Here is a 16,608-nt window from a genome sequence, read left to right as displayed (position 1 = left end):
TTCTTAAACTTTGAATAAATACAGTTGTTCTCAACATTCTCTTGGAACCCAAATTTCTTTATTGTCCTATCAAACTTCAAGTACCACTGTCTCGAAGCTTGCTTTAATCCATAAATCGATCTCTTCAATCGGCATCCCATATTTTCATTTTCTTTTATGACAAAACCTTTCGGTTGTGCCATATATACTTTTTTCTCCAAATAACCATTTAGGAATGCTGTTTTTACATCCATCTGATGTAATTCCAAATCATAATGTGCCACCAATGCCATTATAATTCCAAAGGAATCTTTACACAAGACTGGAGAAAATGTCTCGTTGTAATCAATTCCTTCTCTTTGGGTGAAACCCTTTGCCACAAGTCGCGTCTTAAACTTTTTTATATTCCCTCTAGAGTCATATTTGGTTTTGTAGACCCATTTACAGCCTACTGTTTTGGCTCCTTTAGGAATTTGTTGTAAATCCCAAACATCATTTAATTTCATTGATTTCATTTCATCTTTCATGGCTTCCGACCATTCAGATAAGCGGGCGCTTCTCATGGCCTCTTCATATGAGGTGGGATCATCCTGCATATGAGACTCTTCTATATTATAAACTTCATAGTCATCACGGATAGCCGATCTTCTGACTCTTTCAGACCTTCTAGGGGCCTCCTGTTCTGGCACATTATCTGTTTGAGGCTGTTGAGGCTCCTCCTCTTGTGTGCCATTAGTTTCTGTTGGATCCTGTATGACAAGATCCCCACGTTCATTCATTGTTGCCACAGGAGGGGTCACAACAGGAGTTGGTACCATAATGTCAAAAGGAATTGACGGTGTTGGCCCGACATCAGCAGGTAGAGAGAAGAAAGGTTCTTGAGTTGATAGAGCGGGTTTTGACACCCGCCTCTCCTCAAGATCAAACTCTCGAACTACCGAGCTCTCCCTAATCATCTCGTCTTCCAAGAAGACGACGTGTCTCGTTTCTACAAACTTTGTATAATTTTTGGGACAATAGAAACGATAACCCTTTGATCTTTCAAGATAGCCAATAAAATGGCAGCTCACTATTTTGGGATCCAATTTCCCAATAGTTGGGTTAAATACTTTAGCCTCTGCAGGACTCCCCACATACGGAGGTGAGATAGCAAGGGTACTCTTCCTGTCCATAGCTCATACGGTGTTTTGGGCACCGACTTGCTTGGAACTCTGTTGAGAATATGAATGGCGGTTTTTAACGCCTCCATCCATAACCCCAATGGTAGGTGGAGTAACTCATCATACTGCGCACCATATCCATAAGGGTACGGTTACGCCTTTCAGCTACTCCATTCTGTTGAGGTTCGTCCGGTGTAGAATACTGGGCTACTATTCCATTTTCTAATAAGAACCTTGCAAAAGTTCTAGGGACTTGCCCATATGGCGTGTGTCGACCATAGTACTCCCCCCACGGTCAGAACTTACTACTTTAATTTTTTTGTCATGCTGATTTTCAACTTCAGCCTTAAAGATCTTAAGTTTATCCAAAGCTTCTGATCTTTCTTTAATTGGATAAATATAACCATAGCGGGAGTAATCATCTGTGAATGTTATGAATGAGTCATAGCCATCCACGCTTTTCACAGGAAATGGACCACAAATATCTGTATGAATGATCTCTAAGTTTCCCGTGGAACGAGTTACACCCTTTTTAATGCAATCTATGCATTGTTCTAAGTCTGAGAACTCCAATGGAGGAAGAATCTCATTCTTAACTAGTCTCTCAATTCTCCCCCTCGAAATATGGCCTAAACGGCAGTGCCATAATTTCGATGAGACATTGGGAGTTCTCTGTCTTTTCTTATTTTCTGTTGTCGACGAGGACACAACATTCACACTTTCAGATAGAGATAACAAATAAGGGGGTGTTTGGTTGCCTGTATGCCGGTTGGCTCGCATGAGTGGACGCAACTAGTTGTTGTTTGGTAGCCTGCATGCTTTATTGAGCCAGGCTGAACTGGTGCAAAAGTAGCCACCGCAGCCCGGCTGCGAGAAACGCAGCGAGGGAGCGTCGCTCTCGGGCCAGGTTCGGCGCGTGCAGGCGCGGAAGCAAGCGCGTGCGCGCGGATGCAAGCGCGGGCACAAGCCCCTGCATTCTTCGTCCTCTCCACCGTCTGCCACCCCTGCGCAACGTTGTTCGCCGACCTCGTCTGCCCGTGCAACGCCATCCGCCGCCGCCCCAGTCCGCTCGTGCAACGCTGTCCGCCACAGCCCCCGTCCGCCTGCTCGACCGCACTGCTGCAGCCCCGTCGCCCCAGATCTGCAGCGCAAAGCATCGCAGGGGCTGCTGCGGCCCCGTCCACCGCTCGACGCCGTCAGCCGCCGCGCCTGCACCGCTCCCTATCGCTGCCCCAGATCTGCAGCGGACGGCATCGCGTGGGCTGCTGTGTCGCGGGGACGGATTGATTCGGCAGCGAGCAGAGAGAAGCAGCAGGCGAGGAAACTGACGCCATTTTATTTGTTTTATCCTTTCCCTAACCGGTTGCTCTGGAGAGATAAATGAACACCATCACCACGTAATTGTTAATTTTTTTGTAAAGACGATGTGATCTATTGTGCCTCTGATATTTGTTTTCAGTTTTCCTTTAAAATGGATGAATTTACTAGAATGTTATTATCTCAATGATGCTTTATAAATAGGTTAATTTAGTGTGTGAAAATTTTTAATTTATCTATATTACTAATATTAATTCATAAATTGATCATCTCAACCAAAAAAATGTAGGTACCCATACACACTATACATACAATCACCAAACAAAATCTCTTCTCAACCCTATTTCTCATACAGGCAACCAAACACAATCTCATACTAGCCAGTCTAAACTGAAACAAGCAACCAAACAGCTGTACGTGTATCCTTGTAGCCAGGCCAAGTTTGGCCTGAATGAGAGAGATGGGCCAGGGTAAGGTGGTGCGAGCAACCAAACACACCCTAAAGCTCATCTTGCAAACAACAAGGCCAATACGTTCATTATTACACCATAGCTTACATTTGTCATTTCCAAAATGGCAATGATATCTATCCAAAACCATTGGCTTCAGCTTGGAAGCCATGTCACTCATCCTTAGGATGTGGTCTCTTATACCACCTTCAGGGTACTTTTGCGAAGTGAGCTATTTGATCAACTGCGTCGCATCAGTCTTTGAGAAACCGGTAAACTGGTTGTGACAGTCTCACACTCTGGGATTGAGCCCAATATTATGGGCTCAATCGTATTCTTTACCACAGCCAAAATTTCTTGTTGGCTAAGGCCCACTTTTGTGTTCTGTCATATGACATGACGAGGGGAGCATGTTCTCTCTCTCTTTTACCAGCCAGCATCTGACTCATCTGCGTCTCTGACTAGTGCAGCAGGCTCTATAAGACATGGGGTAGTCACTACCCAGTCCACCTCTCCCAAGATAAAAGCAAGGTCGAGTTTTCTTTTCCATTCAAGGTAGTCATCTCCTTTCAGGGTCGGGATATCTTTAATACAACCCATCAAGGAGTAGCCATCAGTAACAATCATGTATGGTGAAAACAAAATCAACGATAAAAATTTAACCATAACATTATTATGCACTAGGCCAAAAATTACCGTTGGGTAAAATAGACATAACACATAGGACTATAACTGTGATATTGTGATTAAAACTTTGGTCAAAAATCCAATATCATAGCACATTTAATGTCACTAAAATTAAATTTGTCACGTTGGTTCGAAATTTAATTTTAGAAACATCAAATTTCAATAATTAAATCTATTTGCAGCGGAAGAAACATTTAAATATTCTCTAAACAATTCTTACGTTGGTTCAAATTGCTTAGAAAAATTCAAAGAAACAATTCAATAACTTTTAATTTGAGATATACTATAAACCGGGGCATAAAATAGACTTCTTTCCTTTTAAAACGGTCCGAGGGACCAAAAATGGACTTTTTCCCGGTCGAAACCGATCGGCCCGTCGGCTTTTTTTTTTCTCGCGGGCGAGTGCTCCGCCCTACCCAGGCCCCAACCTGGGCCTGGGCCGGGAAAGCCGCCAGCCGTGCGGTGCCCTCATGGGCCAAATCTCGGTCCGGACGACGCCGACCGTCCGATCTGCTAGGGTTTCGATCGGACGGCCGGGCGGAGAGGTCGGCAGATCAAAACCGCCAGTCAGCCGCCGCCAGATCCAAAACCCTAACCCTAACTCATTCGAGCTCCTCTTTCGGCTCGGTCGGTTGCTTTCGCACCGCCGCGCTGTGACCGGTGCTCACCGGCAGCCGACCCTCTTTTCCCTTCTCCTCCCCCATCGTCTCTTTCCTGTCCCGACCATGTCCAGAGACCGACGGTGATGGTGAAGGCGGCGCCGCCGCGGGCCCTCTCGCCGGCGCGCGCGCTCGCCTATGGGTGAACGCGCCGCCGTCGAGCGGCCTCACGGTGACTCCCGACCGGAGCTCGGCGCGGCCCGAGCCCTTTTCCCCCTCCCCGGACGGCAAGCCTCGCGCGACGGCGACGACACCCGATGGTGGCCATGGAGGGGACTTCCCACGCGGCGTCGACGACGACCGGCGGTGAACGATGGAGGTTAGGGCTTCGCCCCTCCCATCCATCTCTTTTCTTTGTTTTTCTTTTTTTGTTTTTCTTTTGGGATCGAATCCCCTTGTGATTTCTCCCCGAACCAATCTAGAACCCTAGATGGCTCTGCTACCATTGTTAGCATTTTGTTTGGGATCACCTAGGTCTAGCATTGATCGGGGTATTCTATTGTATGGATGAAATGGATTGCAGGAGTAGTAAACATGGACTAGGGTTCGGTGTTACCGACCGGTAGAGCCGCTCGCGGAGGAAGAAGATGATCCCGTCATCTTCGTTGGTGTTTGTCACACCCGGAGTTTTGTCCTAAGCCTAAAATCGTAAAAAGAAATCCGTAAATAACAATTGGCTTAATTAACTCAAGAAAAATTCCTCTAAAAGAAATTAATTTAATTAAATCAAGGCTCGCAAATCGACTAACTGGATTTAAACTCAAATTGCAGAAGTATAAAATTTGGCCAAACAAATTAATTTAAAACTCGGCAAAAGTGGGGCTTTCTTTTTTCCCTCCTTTTTCCTCTCTTTTTTCCTTCCTTCTCAAATTGGACCGAAGTCCAATTTTCCTCCCCCTTCCTTTTCTTTTTCCTTTCTCCTCTCCTCCTTCCCGGGCCGGCCCAGCCGAGCCTGCCCATCTTCCCCTCCAGGCCGGCCTAGCCGAGCCGGCCTCTTCCCGCGCCTCCTTTCTCCGCCTGGGCCGCCGTCGCCGGCCCAGCTCACGCGCCCGCGCTCGCCCGCGAAGTCCGCGCCGCCTCCCTCCGCCTTTGCGCCGCTGACAGGCGGGGCCCACCTGTCAGCGGCCGCGCCAGCGACTGCGCTCGCGCCGGCCGAGTCCGAGCCCGCGTCGTGCCGCCCTGCCGTCGCGTCGCAACCTCCGCCGCCGAGTCCTCGCTGCGCCCGACTCGGTCTCCACCTGCCACCCCGCCCTAGCCGGCCTCCCCGCGTTATAAATCCCCACCGCCGCCGCGCCGCCGCTCATCTTTTCCCTCTCCGCCCGAAGCTCTCGCCGCCACCACGCTGTCCTCCTCCGCCGCCGATCGATCTCGCGTCTCGTCGCCGGTTGCCACCGCGGAGCGCTGTCAACACCTTCGCCCCGCCGTCGCCGACTGGTTGCCGCCCCTGTCGTCGCCGGTGAGCATCCCCAGCGCCCGCGCATCCTCTCGCCGCCCGGTCGCCGCTGCGCCCGACCTCCTCACCGCAGCCGATTGATCTCCGCCGCCATCGCCGATCGACCGCGCCTACCTGCGTCACCACCTCCGCCTCGACCTCGTCGACTCACCCGCACGGTCGCCGCCGCCGGTGAGCGTCTCCTTCCTCCTCCCCTCTCTCTTTTCCTTCCCTGCCGACTGCCATCGAGCCGCACGCCGTCGCCGGACGTGTGCGGTGCTCGTCGTCGCCGCCGCCCGCCGCTGTGGTCGTCGCCTTCGCGACGCCGTCATCAAGCCGCCGCCACCCGCGCCCGTACGCGCTCACGCTCGTCGCCCGGTCGTCGTCGCCGCGCCAGTCCGTCGCCGCCGCTTTGCCCGGCTGCGCCGCGTGCGCCGTCGTCTCGGTCGTGCGCCGCGCGCCGTCGCCGGACGCCGGTTGTCACACCCGGAGTTTCGTCCTAAGCCTAAATCGTAAAAAGGAATTCGTAAATAACAATTGGCTTAATTAACTCAGGAAAAATCCCTCTAAAAGGAATTAATTCAATTAAATCGAGGCTCGCAAATCGACTAACAGGATTTAAATTCAAATTGCAGAAGTATAAAATTTGGCCAAACAAATTAATTTAAAACTCGGCAAAAGTGGGGTTTTCCTTTTTCCCTCCTTTTTCCTCTCTTTTTCCCTTCCATCTCAAATTGGGCCGAAGTCCAATTTTCCTCCCTCTCTCTTTTTCCTTTTTCTTTTTCTTTTTCTTTTCCTTCCCGGGCCGGCCCAGCCGAGCCGGCCCATCCTCCTCCTCGGCCGGCCCAGCCGACCGGCCTCCCTCCGCCCGCCGCCGCGCGCTCCGCCTGGGCCGCCGCTCGGCCCAGCTAGCCGCTCGCCCGCGCCGCGAGTCCGCGTCGCCTCCCTCCTCTCTCCCGCGCCACTGACAGGTGGGGCCCACCTGTCAGTGACTGTTTCGCGCCCGCGCCCGCGCCGCGCCGCGTCCGAGCCGAACTCCGCCGCCGCGCCGCAACCGCCGCCGCCGCAACCGCCGCCGCCGAGACCGCGCCGTCGCCGACTCGGTCTCCAACGTCCGCCCGCCCTAGCCGGTGCCGCCACCCTATAAATCCCGAGCCGCCGCGCGCCGTCGCTCGCTTTCCGTCGTCGCCGCCGCGCTGCCGCCTCTCGCCGCCGCCGCGCAACTTCGCCGTCGGGCGCCAGTCGCCGCCGCTTTGTTGCGTCACCACCTCCGTCCCGCTGTCGCCGACCGGTTGCCACCCTCGTCGCCGCTAGTGAGCGTCCCCGCGCCGCGCTTTCCTCCGTCGCGTCGTCGCCGTCGCGCTCGGTCGCCTCGCCGCCGTCGAGCGATCTCCGCCGCCACCGCCGATCTCCCGCACCCGCCCGCGTCGCCACCTTCGCCTCGGTCTCGCCGACCCGTCCGCGCCCTCGCCGCCGCCGGTGAGCCTCCGCACCCACCTCCCCTCTTTCTCCCCCTTTCCGGTCGACCGCCGCCGAGTCGCGTGCCGTCGCCGGACGAGGCTGAAGTCCGCCGCTCCCGTCGGCCACCGTGGTCGTCGTCGCCTCCGCGTCGCCGACGTCTGGCCGCCGTCTCTAGCGCCCGCGCGTGCCGCGCTGCCGCCGCTCGCCAGTCGCCGTCGCCGCTGTTCTGCCGGGTTGCGCCCGTGCGTCGCCGCCCCGGCCGTCGTCGCCATCGCGCCGTCGCCGCTCGCCGGTCGTCGCCGTCGCGCCGTCGCCGTCGCGTCGCCGTCGCCGAGCGCCGCCGCCGCCGCGTCGCCCGCCGCTCCCGCCGGTCGCCGCCGTCCGCCGAGCCGCGCGTTCGGTCCCCAGCTCTCTGTTCCCTCTCGCTGACGAGTGGGTCCCACTCGTCAGTCGCTCCCCGCGCCCGCCTTCTCTCTCCTCCCGGGCCCAGCTGTCAGCGCCTCTCTCCCTCTCTCTCTCACCGACAGGTGGTCCCCACCTGTCAGCCGTCAGCTTCCTCTCTCCTCGCTGACGTCAGCAGCCCCATTAATTGCGCAATAATTGATTTAGGACTTTTCTGTTTAGTTAAAAAACCCACAAAACTTCTAAAATTCATAAGTAATTCATCTAGTCTCCGTTTAGGTCCATTCAAATTTCATTAAATTCATAAAATTATCAAGAATCCATTAAAAATAGTTTCTTTTGCTGTTTCAGTAGAGTTTGTGCCTGTTTTATTTATTTTTGTGCTTTGTCGCTTAGATTCGGACCCCGCCGAAGAGCCGGTTTACTTCGAGATCGTCGCCGAAGTTCCCCAAGGGCCAGAGCAAGGCAAGTGACACTCATCCTTGAACATATTGAACCCATTATTGCAAATTCCCCACTTTATTACTTCAAATATGCATCGTTTTAATTAAAGTACTTACTTTATGCTATTTTCGGGTAAACCTTATTAGTATGCCGTTGTTTATCTAACTTTATTCGTTGCTGGACCAGGGGTAACTTGATTAGAGTCAGGCCTAGGTTAATGCTTAGCCATGCTTAGAACAAATAGCTCATGGGATCACATATAATTATGCTTAATTCTGAATAGCCGAGATAATGATTCACTACCCGGTTCGGGTTAATGTCAACTAAAACATTAATAATGGTGGGCTATGGGTGCATGGTTTTGAGAGTCGCACCCATGGCGATTAAGGACCGGTTCACGGGAAACCCTGGAAGTCGTTAAGTGCTAACCACATGCCGAAATGGGTAAGGTGGGATTTGGAGCATGACTTCAAACTATTTGACGTACCCAGGCAAGGGTAGGCGTGATGGAGTATGGACGGGCAATCGTGGTGTAACGAAAGCTTCTCCTGCTTCCGGATCTACCGAGGCACAAGAGGGGACTGCCCGACTTGGTGTAAAGGAGGGGGTGAAACCTGAAGTGTGGTACGATTAAATAGGGAGGGTTGTGTAACGGGTCCTATCACGGTCTCCTTTCCGGTATGCCGTGGTGGTATGTCGGCGCACGTTCAAGTGTAGTGGAGTCGTGTCTTGTGGGTACAGTAGTACACCTCTGATCAGAGTATAAACTATTCGAATAGCCGTGCCCACGGTTACGGGCGAACTCCCAGCTTCACTGTGATTAGTGAACCCTAATAACTTGAGTAAAATCTGGTATCACTCGGGACTACTGCAACGTGGTGTAACGTTGAGTAGTGGTTGGGCCTGTTACAACGTGGTGTAACCTTGGACAGTGTTGTGGTATTTTACAACTGTTTATTTATTTATGCTTCACTGTATTTAAATTACCTTTATTCTTTCAATCTCTGTTATTTATTTAAATTGCTGCTTTGTCGCAACTAACCCGAGCCTGTCCTTGTTAATCCCTATGCATCATTTGTTTCCCCCTTGTCCGTGTTACTTGTTGAGTACGGTGGTTTGTACTCAGCCTTGCTTAACTTTCCCAACCCAGAGCTAGAAGCAGAGTCCGATGGAGGTGCCTCTCAGGAGTGAGCTGTTCCGCCGTCGAAGTGTTGCCTGTGGACTGGAGCCGTACCCGCTGGAGCTAGTCTACCCCTTTGTTTTTTTTCCGCTGCATTTCCGCTAGAATAAGTGTAATTTTCAGTTGTTTCTAAGAACGATGGTTATGTAATCAACATTGTCTTTTTGTGTACCCTGGCTGGTCCTGGACAGGGATTTAATACACAATTAAGTTCAGAAATTCGTGTGAGAAATTTCTGGGCGTGACACCGGTCGTCGCCGTCGCGCCGTCGCCACCGTGCCGCACGCCGTCGCCGTGCGCCGCCGGCTGCCGCCGTCGGCCGAGCTGATCTCCCCGCTCCCCTGTTCTCTCTCCCTCTGACCGACGGGTCCCACCCGTCAGCCGCCCGCCGGCCCTCCTCCCTTTCTCCTCCCATGGGACCCACCTGTCAGCCTCTCCTCTCCCCTCTCTCCCACCGACAGGTGGCCCCCACCCGTCAGCGCCTCCTCTCTCCTCGTTGACGTCAGCAGTCCCATTGATTGCGCAATTATTGATTTAGGACTTTTCTGTTTAGTTAAAAAACCTAGAAAATTTCTAAAATTCATAAGTAATTCATCTAGTCTCCGTTTTGGTCCATTCAAATTTCATTAAATTCATAAAATTGTCAAGAATCCATTAAAAATACTTTCTTTTGCTGTTTTAGTAGAGTTTGTGCCTGTTTTATTTATTTTTGTGCTTTGTCGCTTAGATTCGGACCCCACCGAAGAGCCGGTTTACTTCGAGATCGTCGCCGAAGTTCCCCAGGGGCCAGAGCAAGGCAAGTGGCACTCATCTTTGATCATATTGAACCCATTATTGCAAATTCCCCGCTTTCTTTATTCAAATATGCATTGTTTTAATTAAAGTATTTATTGTATTTATTTTCTTCGGGTAATCCTTATTATTATGCCGTTGATTATCCAACTTTATTCATTGCTGGACCAGGGGTAACTTGATTAGAGTTAGGCCTAGGTTAATGCTTAGCCGTGCTTAGAACAAGTAGCTCATGGGATCACATTTAATCATGCTTAGTTCTGAATAGCTGTAATAATGATTCATCACCCGGTTCGGGTTAATGTCAACTAAAATATTGATAATGATGGGCTGTGGGTGCATGGTTTTGAGAGTCGCACCCATGGCAATTAAGGACCGGTTCACGGGAAACCCTGGAAGTAATTAAGTGCTAACCACATGCCGAAATGGGTAAGGTGGGATTTGAAGCTTGGCTTCGAACTATTTGACGTACCAAGGCAAGGGCAGGCGTGATGGAGTATGGACGGGCAATCGTGGTGTAACGAAAGCCTCTGCTGCTTTCGGATCTACCAAGGCACAAGAGGGGACTGCCCGACTTGGTGTAAAGGAGGGGGTGAAACCTGAAGTACGGTGCGATTAAATAGGGAGGGTTATGTGACGAGTCCTATCACGGTCTCCTTTCCTGTATACCATGGTGGTATGTCGACGCACGTTCAATTGTAGTGGAATCGTGTCTTGTGGGTACAGTAGTATACCTCTGATCAGAGTATAATCTATTCGAATAGCCGTGCCCACGGTTACGGGCGAACTCTCAGCTTCACTGTGATTAATGAACCTTTAATAACTTGAGTAAACTGGTTTTCACTCGGGACTACTGCAACGTGGTGTAACGTTGAGTAGTGGTTGGGCCTGTTGCAACGTGGTGTAACGTTGGACAGTGTTGTGGTATTTTACAACTGTTATTTACTTATCCTTTAATGTATTCAATTACCTTTATTCATTTTGATCTCTGTTATTTGTTTAACCGCTGCTTTATTGCAACTAACCCTAGCCTGCCCTTGATAATCCCTATGCATCATTTATTACCCTCTTTTCCATGTTACTTGTTGAGTACGGTGGTTTGTACTCTGTCTTGCTCAATTTCCCTCTTCAGAGTTAGAAGTTGAGTCTGGTGGAGAAGACTCTCAGGAGTGAGCTGGTCTACCGTCGAAGCTTTGCCTATGGACTGGAGCCGTACCCGCTGGAGCTAGTCTACCTTTCTTTCCGCTGCATTTTCGTTAGAATAAGTGTTATTTTCAGTTGTTTCTAAGAACGATGGTTATGTAATCAACATTGTCTTTTTTGTACCCTGGCTGGTCCTGAACAGGGATTTAATACACAATTAAGTTCAGAAATTCGTGTGAGAAATTTCTGGACGTGACAGTGTTCGGCTTTTGGCCGACGGCGATGAATGTGGTCGGGGCAGCTTCCGGCGAGGTCGCAGTGACGGTCCGTGTAGTCCAGGGGAGGCAGTGGCGCGGCGGTGGCGATCCCGTCACTAGCTGCGCCCCCTCGATCGGTTAGGGTTAGGGTTTGTGGGGTGGAGTGCGGCGGCGACGCACTTCGTGTGTTGTTGTGCCATGCCAGCCTCCACCCCCTTTTATATGGCGCAGTGTGACAGGGGCCCACCAGCCTATTGGGCTCGATCAAGGCGCGATCAAGGCCCCTTTAGCCGTTGGGCTAAAAGACTGGAGATCAATTCTAACACTCCCTAGATCTTTTTCTTCACCCCAACGTTTAGCTATCCATCCCTAAAGCCTATAGCCTCCCCACCACTTATTGTCACCACCTTCATCCAACAGTCGTTGCCATGAACGACTATCCACCTAGAATTAAATTTTACGCCTATTTGACAATTTCACACCTCGATGATATGAGTAGGTACTAGGTACGTGCCAAAGTAGGGATAGATCGTAGACACTAATGAAATTAAGTGCTAAGCAAGTTCAATGATTTAGGTGAAGAGAAGAAAACACAACCTATTTCATGTCATTGTGTGCAAAGCATATGTTATGGGTATGCTTGTTAATTTGTTATTAGGTGGGTTCAAATGGATATGTTGGGTTGGATTGTCATTTGGATTTGGTTTGGGCGGGTGGGAACTGGGAACTGATTCTACTGACTATCAGGTTGGATTGGTTTGTTTTTACTAAGATGGGGGATTGGTTGGGGTTGAAAAGGGTAGATAATTTTTGGGTTAAAATGGGCTGCCAACTTCCACATTGAGATTTGGTTTCTTGACACTCCTAATATTGATGTTGATTATTTGACATCATGTCCCACTGTCACTTGCTCAAATGGTCATATATGTTATACTCAGCAATATCAGTATAAATAATTTGACAATGAAGAAAATATTAAATTATCAAGTTTATCCTACTTCCACCCCCACCCCCCACCCGCGCGCTCTCCGATTTCCTCCACTACCAACTTCATGGTGAATCAGCTCCAATGCCTCTCCATGGTGAGGTGTTGAGATCTGCTCTTCTAGGTAGTGAATCAGAGCTCTTATGGTTCGTGCCACCACTTTTACCCTGTTAAATATGTATATGTCTCGGTTGTGCCTTTATTTTCTTAACAAGCCCTATGATTCCCCTTCTCTTACCTGTCTGATTCGGTGCTTTGTTGATTTCTCTAAAGTCTCTTCTGAGGTCCTAAACAAACTGAGCAAACAAGTTGGAAGCTATGGGTTTCAGACCTGATTCTTTTCATTCTAAGTTTGCCTTTGCATGGACGGGAGAGAAAAATGCATATCATTTTTTTTTATTTTTAGGAGTTTATTGGATTGATTCCCTTGGTTGTTGTGGTACCGAGAATTTGATTTCTGAATTTATTTGTTCTTTGGTTGATTTGATGGATTCTTGAGACAAAAACTGGGAATAGACCCTGCTTCTGCAGTCTGAACCAATGATAGGCTCTGGTTCTGAACATCAACACGACAGGGTCACAATTTGTGAAGACCCTGTTGTTCGATTTGATGAACTTCTGTCGTTTCAATTGGAAACTGCTTTACGTAAGACAAAATTGTATGATTCTCCTACGATTTTCTGCTGCCGTCGCTGCGATTGTTTGCCACGCCGCTAGCACCGATACGCGCCGCTAGCACAGATTCGATACGCCATAACAGCTGCCGTTTGATCGTACTTACGACGATCATACGTATAGCACTACTCGTTTCAATTCTTGTCTGCCTCTAATATTTCCATCTCAAGCCTAGGAGTAGCATTATTAGCTCCAATCACTGCAGGAATAGATGAATTTCCTGCTCCGGCAGTAGATAGCCCTAGCCCTGTGCGAAGCAAAGCTGTAGAGATGGTGGCCTAACACCGGAAGCCTACGTGCATTTGAGTCCACTTGAAAAGAATGGGTTGAATTTGTTTGGTCTAAAATTTCTGCGAATTGGTTCAGTTTGGATCTTAGAGATGACAGGATGGCCTGGGTTGGACTGATTGCTACTTCTAAAAGCTGTGGAGTGGTGGGTTGGATATGGATTGGATTTTAGTCCATTGGAAGGCATAGTTATGGGCACTATGTGCTAATTCAAGCTTCGAGGAGGCTGAACAGATAGACGTTGTCAAAAGGAGCAGAGCAGGTACACTTTATGTAAAACTTCTATGTATGTTTTGTTTGTTGTTTTAAAATCCAATGGTCTAATTTAAGCTTTGATTACGGTTAATAAGCCAACAACTAGTCAGTGAGAACTGAGAAGTAATTCGAGGGCATCATTCCAATTGCGCAGGCCCAATTTCTTTTACCGCATGGGGTGACGTCTGATGTGGTAGAAGCGATCAATTACGGCAAACATGGGGGTAGGTCAATGTGCTGCTGCTGATCGCGTAACGCGCACTGCGCTGATCAACGTTTACAGAACACATGGCCCCTCTCGTGTGCCCGCCAGATGGGGAAGGTCCTTCCGTGTATCTGCTATTGAACATTATTGTGATTTCGTTCCTTTCCTGCCGAAGTGACAATTTTTCCGGCAAAGGGGTTTAAATCCCCGTGCACGGTGCACCTGAACTTCAACTGGCCATCTTTTCCTTTTTGGAAGGAGAAAAAAATCAAATATCATATTTACAAATAAAAAATAATTTATGAATATAACTTTATACATGTTCTTAATAATATAAAAGCCAATACTGAAAAGCAAATTACGATAAAAAAAACTAAAATTAACTTTGAATTTAAAATTAAAAATTTAAATTTTAGCTTCTAATAAAGATGGAGGTGGCTGATGCTTTGTCAGTGCATTTATATCGATGAATGAACTAATTTTGGCTACAAAATACTGGCTAGTATCAACAACAGATAGAGAATCTTCGATTTTTTCAATCCAGAATGCTAAGCAACGGCATGCGAAGGCCTGAAGCACCCGGCAAGGCCAGGCAGGCGGAAGTGGTGGTGGTGATGGCGCCGCCCGTCCTCGCGTCTCGCGGCGTCCACCGCCCTCCGGAACCGCTCGGCGCTGCAGGGGACGGCGACGGCGCCGTCGTGCGTGTACCCGTACTCCTCCCTCGCCTCCGCCAGCAGCTCCAGGATCGCGGGGTGACCCAGGAGCGCCACCGGCACGGCGAAGTGCTGCTGCAGCACCTCCCCCTCCTCGCCCACCAGGAACGCCGCGCACCCCTTGACCCCCTGCGCCGCCGCGTCGTGGTGGCGGCACGGAGCCGCGTGGCCCAAGTGGCCGCCGGCCGCGGCTTCTTGGAGCTGGAGCCGCTTCGACTTTCCGCCGCTGGCCTTCATGGTGATCCACCGCGCGCGCTCACCGATCTCGCAGACGCTGAGACGTACGGCGAGTCGTCGAGAACGCGCGAGCCCCGAGCTTTATACACAGGAAGGAGCCTACGCCATCTGCGCGTGCTGGTGCGCGAGACTCCGACTCCGACTCCGTCTCCGTCTCCGGCTGCATGACACGGGGTTTCTCTAGATCAATGCTGTTGGGGGCACGGTTAGAACTTAATCGGATCGTGTTTGGATTTCAGGAGAAATCCTAAGCTTGGGCGGGTTTTGCTCCAGCCCGTCAGCTCAGCTGGTCGACTCGCGCCACGCTGGTGGGAAAGCTGTCGAGCGCGTAGAAGTCCCGCTCGTTATAATCAAAAAAATAATTTTTCAATTTAAATTTAGAGGTAATTTTAATATTTTCTTATCGTAGTTTATTTTTTTGATTGACTTTGACATACACATGGATAAGAATACATACATATTATTTATTTTTTATTTATAAATATACCGTTTGGTTTATTGCTAAAATAAGCCCAAAGGTGAAGCTCGTGGTGGCCTTCCCGTAGCTCCGCTCTCTCGGTGCCTGCAATTCGCTCGGCGTCCGCGACCGCGGCGCGTGGATGGAGGTGTGCACGCGAAGTGGGTGAATGATGAGGCCGGGCCGCCGGGGGAGAGTCGGGGAGAGAGAGCGTTAACGGGACGCAGCCGCCTGCAACTTTCTCCGGCGGTTGCGCCAGTTTTTAGGACTGGAATATGGAATTGATGGAGGGGAGAGGCAGATTGGCCGGCCGACCGGCCCGTTACTGCGGCCCGCGGGTGATGTCACCGCGCCGGGGAGATCCGGAGATCTGCCACTCTGTTTCTATTGAAATGAAAACGTCGAAAAAACATCTCTTCCATTTTCATTTTCATATATTTTTTAAAATAAACAAGAACAAAACGGCAGAGGTAGAAACGAAAATGATATTAACATCGTCAGAATTCCAAGAACGGGACCATCAGAACGGAAATTCATCGATATCGGTCGGTATACGGAAATACATGTTAAAATCAACAATATATAGCATTACGTAATAAATATAATGGCATGACAAATTGATTGTACCACTTTATACTCATATCTTATTAATCAATACAATACTAAAGTATAGACAATTATATAACAAATTGACAATAAATTTATCAATCAATATAAAAAATGTTTATCCATAGCCAGTGATAGTGTGTGACCGTATCGACATACACACGTGGTGCCGCAGCGGCATGGATTCTTTACAGTGGACAGTCGATGGGAGAGGGGCCGAGGAAATGTTACGGTAAGAGAGTTATGGATTGTACATGTACTTTTGGAAATTTTCTTGTCAACTTGGGCTGGCTTGAAGTTTTTTGGGATTTCAGAAATTTTCTAGAAAATGTCAAAAATTTTCAGCCTAGTACAGAGTTCGAATAAAACGGTCAAAAAATGTATTATTGTTTCCGGACAACTTTACCATTTCCGTTTCTAGGAATTTTCATTACCGGCTAAAACGATCATAAGAAAGCGGAAACGGTAACCGGTACGGTTAGGATTTTCCGTAAAATTTTTAACCCTGGTTTCTCCTATGGACTGAGAATAACGGAACCCAAAACAATTAAAAAAACAGAACCCAAAACAATTTAAAAAAATGGTGATGTACTGAGTCTGAAACCAGAACAGCGCAATAGAATCTATGTTTGTCTATAATTTCGATAGTAATTTTAAAATGTTGGCCCTTGGTCCCTATCTTTTTGCTTAGTTATAAGCCATTTAAGTTTTCGGCATTAAATTTAGAGTTGCTTCAAATTTTTTATTATATTTTATTTTTCACACTTTGTTAGATCGCCAAGAATATATATATATATATATATATATATATATATATATATATGA

At 49.1% G+C, this 16,608-nt stretch overlaps 1 protein-coding gene across 1 annotated transcript; it reads right to left on the bottom strand.

Moving 5' to 3' along the window:
* Window positions 1–14,318: 14,318 nt before the first annotated feature.
* LOC102712700 (auxin-responsive protein SAUR32-like) lies at window positions 14,319–14,720 on the bottom strand. The gene has a single exon (XM_006648781.1). It carries the CDS (start codon window positions 14,718–14,720, stop codon window positions 14,319–14,321), a length of 402 nt encoding a protein of 133 aa, XP_006648844.1.
* Window positions 14,721–16,608: the final 1,888 nt, after the last annotated feature.

The sequence above is a fragment of the Oryza brachyantha genome, chromosome 2 (assembly GCF_000231095.2).
Source record: "Oryza brachyantha chromosome 2, ObraRS2, whole genome shotgun sequence".
NCBI lineage: Eukaryota > Viridiplantae > Streptophyta > Magnoliopsida > Poales > Poaceae > Oryza > Oryza brachyantha.
Note: the sequence above shows the minus strand (reverse complement) of the source record. Positions and strands in the feature narration are given on the sequence as shown.

Coding starts and splice junctions, on each gene's coding strand:
- LOC102712700 (XM_006648781.1), bottom strand. CDS start 14,720: ATGAAGGCCAGCGGCGGAAAGTCGAAGCGGCTCCAGCTCCAAGAAGCC.